Source organism: Petromyzon marinus, chromosome 31 (assembly GCF_048934315.1).
Source record: "Petromyzon marinus isolate PM22_M1 ecotype Great Lakes invasive population chromosome 31, UKy_Petmar_22M1.pri1.0, whole genome shotgun sequence".
NCBI lineage: Eukaryota > Metazoa > Chordata > Hyperoartia > Petromyzontiformes > Petromyzontidae > Petromyzon > Petromyzon marinus.
Window position 1 is genome coordinate 5,343,648 of NC_133697.1, and position 8,374 is coordinate 5,352,021.

Here is an 8,374-nt window from a genome sequence, read left to right on the forward strand (position 1 = left end):
AACCACAGACGAGTGGGAAGGCAGCAGCAGCCACGCGGCGAGCTGGCACAACCAACAATTGGCCATGCTCTGCGGACCCATAAACATTAAGATGTTTTGCGGCAGTTAATGAGTGTTTAAGAATGTTTTTATTATTATTATCGTTAATAAAGCGATGCTTTGATGTGTTGTTACAAGCCCTGTGTGGTTGGTGTCATTGCAGGGCCGATGGGTGGCATGGGCATGAACATGGGCATGGAGGGCCAGTGGCACTACATGTAGAGTGCCCCCCTTCGCGGCGACAAGGAGCACAGCCAGGTACCGCGCGACGGTTCTCCGTTATATATTTTATTTATTTCTCTTCTGAATTGTATCTCTGTGCGTTTTTGTACGTATGTACGTTGAACTTCTTTTCGCACCGTACATAGCCAACCGTGCTAATCGGCGGTACGGGGGAAGGACAATAAACTAAGCACAAAAAGCAGTTGAAAGAAATGGGTTTTCAATCCAGGTGATTTAAAAGTGCCATAGCACTATTGAAATGAAGTCACGGACGATCAAATAAAGTCGCGGGCGTTGGAGAATGGCCACGGAAGTTGATGTCGCAGAACTATTTTTTAATTCACTTTATTTTTTATGCCCTGCCAAACAGTGTTTGTCACATGTCAATAAAACTTAAAATGCTTGAATTTATCTTCTTTGGTTCTTTCGGTAAAGTCACGTAGAATGAGAATAAAATAATAAATTGATAAAATAAAATAACACAATAATATTCTCACGACGTTTCGGCCACAACACAAGCTTGATGAAGGCCACTTGTGTTGTGGCCGAAACGTCGTGAGAATATTATTGTGTTATTTTATTTTATCAATTTATTATTTTATTCTCATTCTACGTGACTTTACCGAAAGAACCAAAGAAGATGAATCCTTGCAGTCACGAAAGCTTTAAATCGAAATTTGCTTGAATTTAGTTCAATTAAGTGGAAAAATAATAATAATTTAAATGACTTATTTGTCCAGGAGAGCCGCACCGAGTTCTCAGACTTTTATTTTCAGGAGGATCTTGCATTGGAATTTTATTTCACGATGGTTTCAGCCAATTAGTGATTTGCGTGGGGGGAAACCGGAGCACCTGGGGAAAACCCACGCCTTGCGCGAAGCAGATGGCTAGCCATTAGTCCACTTGCTCTACTGCCTTCTCCTGGCGAGCCAGGTTAAGGCACCTCCTGGACAACCATGGGAAGGGGAGTTTCACAACAGAATTTGTGTGCGGTGGTCCACCAAGCCTCGCTGCTGCCTCCACAGCGTTGGGTTACAGGCAGCCACATGCAGCAGCGTAGCCACCACGGCCCCGGCTCAAACAACTTCAAATTCTAGCGCCGTAATAGTCACCTCCTGCACCCCCCTCATGCCATTTCTCTGTGTACAGGAAACTTAACTTAACTCAACTATTTTTTAGTTTACCAGGTAAGGCCCCACTGGCTTTCTTTCAGAAGCAGACCTGGCTGTCACAAATGATGGCTCAACGAAGTGGCTTACCGTCGTGCGGAAATTTATAGTAGCAGCTAAATACTCGAAACGCGCGATGTTGATTCTGAATGGGGAGGGAAAAACCGAAGGGCCCGGAGCAAAAAATCCACACAACTACTGGGAGAACATGTACACTCCAAATATACAGCAGGCGTCAAGGTCGGGATCGAACCCACAACATCCCGTATCAATCACCTCCTGGAGGAAGGCCTTCCCAAGCCGCCGCAATCCCCCGTGATCCCGCAATATGGCAATCCATCTGGCACCTCGCTCTGTCTCCACCATCGACGTTGCGTGCGCGTCCCTTCCCGTGACGCGCACGCAACGGCAATTGTCAACAATCTACTCCGGCGCTCACAGTTCGATGCACGTATCACGAGCGTAGGGAATTCGGATTATAACCGATGGACAAATGAAAAAACAAACTCGAATTGTCCCGTTCCAGCGATGTGCGCCTTCCCGATGCCCCCCCCCACCTCCCCCTCACTAAGCCCCGTCGGGTCATCGGGAGGTGCGTTACGAAGGCACGCATTGACGCGCGGGGGAGGGGGGCTCGCCCTTGGAGATACCAGTTTTAATCGCTTCCAGTGGGTGACAAGAACAACAACAACCACCAAAAACCTTCGCGGCTATTGAGACGACCGCGAGGCTGCTGCGGCGATTCTGCGGTGACGGTAGCGGTGGCGGTGACGGTAGCGGTGGCGGTGACGGTCGCGGTGGCGGTGACGGTGACGGTAGCGGTGACGGTAGCGGTGACGGTAGCAGTGGCGGTGACGGTAGCGGTGGCGGTAGCGGTGACGGTAGCGGTGGCGGTGACGGTAGCGGTGACGGTAGCGGTGACGGTAGCGGCGGCGGTGACGGTAGCGGTAGCGGTGACGGTAGCGGTGGCGGTAGCGGTGACGGTAGCGGTGGCGGTGACGGTAGCGGTGACGGTAGCGGTGACGGTAGCGGCGGCGGTGACGGTAGCGGTAGCGGTGACGGTAGCGGTGGCGGTAGCGGTGACGGTAGCGGCGGCGGTGACGGTAGCGGTGGCGGCGGCGACTCCGCGCTCTCGCTCGGCGGGTTTCGTCGGCGGACGGCAACAAACAAATGTGGCGCAGCGTGGCATACGCTTTAGCGGCGGGCCCCCGCCATTCTTCTCCGTTATGTCCATAATCAACTGATTGTTTGATTCAATAATTATTTAACGGGGCCTTGTTTGAAGCTAAACATAGTGCTCCATAAAGCCTATAATGGTTCTGAAGGGAGGGAGGAGGGGGGGGGGCCCTTCACACCGAGGGAGGGTTTGAGAGAAGGTGGGGGGGGGGGCGGGCGGTGGGGAGGGGGGCACCGAGTTGCCTTGGCAACCGCATGTATTAGAGGCGAGAGAAGAAAGAGCTTGTCCCAAACGTGCCTTAAATCTGTCGTCCGGCCTGTGATGCATTGCTTCTATTACCGGATAATACGGGCAGCCCAGACAAACTCCTGGGTAAACACACAATGCGCGGCGCCCAGCTAGGGGCGTAATCCTTTTGCAAAATGGCCCTGCATGTAATTTTGTATTCTTTGCTCGTTAATTAAAATAGAGGGGCTTGCGTCGGCAGCGGAGGAGTGAGTGGGAAGGAGGAGGAGGAGGGAGGAGGAGGAGGGGCAGTTTGCGCGGAAGGCCGGGGCTTGCCGCTGCCTGCCGTTGCGAAGGGAGAGAGGAGAGAAGTGCGCGCGGTTTTGTAGCTAATTGGCTCCGTCTTAATTAAATATTCCATCAAGATGCGGGGGTGACAAATGGGTTTGGCTTTTCGAGTCAGCGAAAAATGGATGAATATTAATGCGCGTCGGGCACGCGAGACCGCTTGCGCCTTCGCGTAGTGGTGGTGGAGGTCTCGTGGGTGCCTCGTGAGTATTTGCATTAAAAAGTACCGGCTTAAGTGTTTCTTTTTTTTTGAATGATCCGCATCTCGAGCTCATTGATTAATGGGAGTGAAGTTTTGCCCTCTCGCTTTTGCGACGTTCTGAAAAAAAAAAACATTTTGGGGAGGGGGGGGGCGGTTTAAGAAATGTTCTGCAACTGTCGCCGCTTCTCGACGAGGTACTGGAATGGCTTCAAAAAAGCTGTCGCGTTATCGAGAGCAGATGATTTCGTTTGCTCTATGTGTACGTCTACTCCATAAAACCGAGCCGCTTATTTAAAAGGCTGGATTATGATGATAGCAGAAAGGTTGTTGATGCGCTATAATACTCCTTGCGTGAATAAAAACATTCGAATGAAAATATAATTTTCAAAAAATGATGGATTTGCCCTTTGCGTTGCAACACATTCCCTTCTGGGCCATGCAAAGACTCAATAGATTTTAAATATTTCAAGGGACTGGTTGAGCTTTGGAGTTTGCAGAGGCTCTGCTGAGCTGTGTTCTCAAGTTAAATATGAGCTCCGATGGGCGATTTCAGCTCGAAGGGAGGAACTCGTCTGGCCCTGTGTCTTATTAACGTGCCGATCGCGTTTTTTTTTCTTTCCCTTGGCCGCTTTTATACCAAAAGTATACGATGTGGAGAGCCTTGCATCATCCTGGCTCATTTTTCAACACTTTTTCCTTAAGCCGTGCAGAAAATCGCAATTTGTAGGCCCTCAAAAAAAAAAAATAGACATTAAAAATCTGAATCTGCAAAAGTGTTAACTCGGTAAGGACGTGCTGATTGCGAGTCCATCGGCCAGGGGGCCGTTTTTAGACGGCTGCGCATTTTCGCGATGCTTATAAGGAAAACAATTTGGGACAGCGGTTGTTAATTAAGGAGTTTCGGCATAAATCTTTGCGAGAGTGGCTCGTAAATCACGCCCGCACCAGGTCACACATGTGGACGTTATTATTTTCGCAGATCCTTCAAGGTTTTCTCAAGGACCGGGCGTGGAGAATTCGCAGGCGCCCGGCTTCTTCCCAACCCCATCCAGCCAACGGCTCGCGGATCGGGGAGAAAGGGAGTGGGGAGGGTCGCACCTCCGCGATGCGGGACCTGTCATCGACGGGACGCGGTGTACAACCGCCGTCTCGTTTCGTTTCTGCTTCTCGCTGCAGCCCACGTTGGTGGTGGTGGGTGGTGGTGGTGGTGGTGGTGGGGGGGGGGGGCGGTGTGTGTCTCATCATCCTCCAGCTTCCTCGTACTCCCAGCCAACCTCAAACCAACAACGACAAACGGGGGGGGGAACCTTGGCCATCGTCTTCGCGTTCGGAGCCTCGGCGTGTCTGGATGGATTTGTCGCAGTGGCGTTGCTGCGCTGTCGCGTCAGGGTGGAATCTTTCTAAGCGGTAACGGTGAACTCGGAGGGGCGTGGACTTCTTCGATGTGATTCGCCGACGAGGAGAGCAGAGGAACTGGAACTTTGGGCACCGTCCAAGGACCAACTCAGTCCTCCTACTTGCACGTCGGAATAATAACACAAACAAAAAACCGCCACAACTTTTTTGTTTTTTTTTTAAAACGTGTATCTACAGAAATGACTTTTAAGGGGTTTTTTTTTTTGGGGGGGGGGGGGGAAGGACATTGTTTTACTACTGTATGATGTCATAAAGAGATGTTGTATAGCCTACTGATCGGTAGTCCATATTATCTTCTCGTCAGATTTTTTTAAAAGGAAAACAAAGATATTTGTTTCCACACTGTGTGTGTTGCTGTGACATTGCCCCGTACCCCCCCCCCCCTCCATAACAACCGAGAGAGAGAAATTGTTGTAATATACAAGTTAATGTCACTTTAGTAATGAAGAGAGAGAGAGAGAGAAAGATGGAAGAGTGTTTTTTTTTGTTTGTTAATAGCATGCTTCTTAAACAGTTACGTAGGGATGTGTTGTCTAGTTAAATTATTTCTTAGTTAAAGAAACAAAAAAAAGCCGTGTACAAAATGTAAAACTGCATTGGAGTGAGTCTGCTGTCGCTGGTGAAAGATTTTTTTTTTTTTACCGCTCAGACCTCCCACTTAGCCTTGCTACCTATCTGATCCTTTTGCACACTACCAACGTATCCGAGGGATGGTGTTGTTCTACTTGTTGACGCTTCCAACCGAATTCCCAGCCTGCTGTGAATTGCGTTTGCGTGTGTTTGTGTGTGTGTGTGGTGGGTTTTCCTTTTTTGTGTTTTTAAATTTACAACGCGTTTTCGGAGAAAGGCGACACGGGGGGCTGCGGCGTTGCGCAGCGGCGGCGATTAAGCGTCGGGGCACCTGGTGCAAGAAATGCAAATTGGGGGCCTCAAGTTCCTGAGTTTTGCCCCCCCCGCTCCGATCCCTGTGGCCACCAGGGCCCCCTGGTGCAGTTGCACCGCCTGCACGCCCAGTAGCTACGCCGCCGGCTGTGCGTGCGTCGCACCTGCAGGTTCCTCGAGAAGTCATCGGTCGCCAAAAAGCTCCTGCAAACTTCACGACCTCGCAGATTTGCAAAAAAATGTCGATATTTTTTTAGAATGAGAAACTTTGGCAAAAATTAAACCGTGCAATTATTTTTGCAAACATTTCTACGGTGAGCGATGGCAAGGTACAAAATAAAAAGGGTGGTAGGAAGAGGAGAGAGTCTCGTTGAAAAGGTGTACCCTAGGAGACTTTAAGTGCCTTCTTGCCATGAAGTTCACCCTTCATCGCAAGAAGGCATTTTCCTGTGGCTCCGTGTTGGTCCACGGACCAGGGGAGACATTGGTACCAGCTGAGATGGCACAACTTACAATGTATGTTTGAATGTGGAACTTGTTTGTGCCGTACGTAGCCAACCGTGCTAATTGGAGGTGCGGTGGAAGGACAACAAACTTAACACAAAAAGCAGTTCTAAAGAAATGAGTTTTCAATCCGAACTTAAAAGTGCATAAAATTATTATTATCATCATAAGCGTCATCCATCAACAATGTAAGCCATTGTCCATCAACTCCTGGATGAAAGCCCCTGCCCAAGCTCTCATCTCAGGCTGCTGCGCGCTCGCCGATTTCATTGCCGCGGACGTCATATAACATTTCTCGAATTGGCCGCTAAAAGTTAATTAATGTGTGACGCCCATTCCAAATGCTTGTGCGTCCAAATGTGAATCCATCGCCGTGTCGACCTTTTCAAACACGCAACTAGCTTTTTTGCAGTGTCAGATGGTACCAATGGGTGAAATGAATATCTCGTCCGGGCTCACGCGTTCTCCAAACTGCCCGCCAAACTTATCTGCGTGCGTCACCGCGTGCTCCCAACGAGCTCCCGGTGTAGTCCGTCCACCAAGTGTATCGCGTACACACACACACACACACCTTGAGTTCACGCCAACTTATTTACAGGTGCACCCGAAATGCGGCAGACGCACCCCCGCCACTTGTGCGGCGGTGTAAGCAGAGCCGAGGGGTCTACTGCGTTACTGAATGTGGTGTGCCGGGCGTGCGAAATATGTTGCAGGTCTGCGGACCCAGACAAACAATTGGCTGAAATTGGGTCATGGGTCTAAAGCTATGGGATGTACTCGGCTCCCATGCGTGTGCTGTAGGGTGGTGGTGGAGTGCGGTGGACATGGGTCCCTGCTGCAAAGAATGAAACGCGATCCCCTCGTCCACACCCTGTTAAAAATTTCCGCCACGCCTCTCCGTAGCCCAGGGGCACCTGGCGGGCCCTGGTGGCAGTTACACCGCCTGCACACCGGCGGCCACCCGCCACCGGTGTTGATGTTCTGACAACGTAGTCTTGTAGCGCTACCACAGGTATCGCCACGTGTACCCCCCCCCCCCCACTATGCGCAATGTGGTTGCCGCATCATAGGCTTGGCTGGCGATTATTATATATTTTTTTGGTGTCTGTGTAACACAGTGCGTGTGCCTCCCTCCCTCCCGTGGGTCTCTGCAGAGACAAAGAAACGTGGCCAATGTGGAATTCAAGATCTCCTCTTAACCCCCCCTCGCAGCAACCAGGACCCCCCCCTACCCCCCACCACTACCCCCCACCACTACCCCCCACCACTACCCCCCCCCCACTACAACCCCACTACCCCGTGCAGTGAAACGATCGTTTTGGAGAACATCTCTTTTCTTTGTAATCGTCGTTTTTATAAAGAAGACTCAACTTGCACATGTGCATACTCACATTTCCAGTTTTCTATAGGTCTCCCGAGATAACACCTTTACTAAATTTGTCCGTCTTACAGCAAACTTTGGACATGTACAGCAATGTAAATTGAACTTGATTTAATAAACGTATTTTGTTCTATGAATGCCGATCCAATGTGCTCATTTATGACGCTGCCGATCAGTGGGAGACGCTCACAACCGAGGTAAGAGCATGTGACCAAATCACTCTTATCTCTGCTGTCACATCTCGGATGCTATCAGAATTATAATCTTTATTTGTCCTGGATAAATCACGTGAGCCACGAAGCTCTTTTCCTTACAGATGTCCAGTAAGTTGGGGGGGGGGGGGGGTCAGAAAGTTACGACGACGAACGATACAAAAAAAAAACACGAAATTAGTGCAAAATATTGGAGAGGTAAACAAGTTACTAACAAAAAGAAAATTTAAAGTTTTTACAAGTTCAAATTGCATAAGTGCACCAATACACAAGCTTGGGCAAGACAACGGAACAACAGTAAGAACAATTCTAGATTTAAAGCTTTCGTGACTGCTAGGATCCATACTCTTTGGTTCTATTGGGTAAAGTCACGTAGGTGAAAATAAAATAACAAAAAATAACAAAAAATCACGACTGTCCAGACAGTCTCGTCCCTTCACCTGATGAAGGCCGCTTGTGTTGTGGCCGAAACGTCGTGATTTTTTGTTATTTTTTGTTATTTTATTTTCACCTACGTGACTTTACCCAATAGAACCAAAGAGTAACAGCAAGAACAGTCCCAGACAACACCAAGACAACGACATCACAGTCCCTCAA

General features: G+C 49.4%; 1 protein-coding gene across 1 annotated transcript in view; it reads left to right on the plus strand.

Moving 5' to 3' along the window:
- The window catches only part of LOC116947947 (homeobox protein Meis1), a 96,303-nt gene extending 88,601 nt beyond the window's left edge, over positions 1-7,702 (plus strand). The window contains exons 12-13 of the mRNA XM_032964293.2: positions 203-297; positions 4,362-7,702. Coding sequence (XP_032820184.1) covers positions 203-261 — 59 coding nt within the window. The 3' untranslated portion in view covers positions 262-297; positions 4,362-7,702. The remainder of the gene's footprint in view (positions 1-202; positions 298-4,361) is intronic.
- Positions 7,703-8,374: the final 672 nt, after the last annotated feature.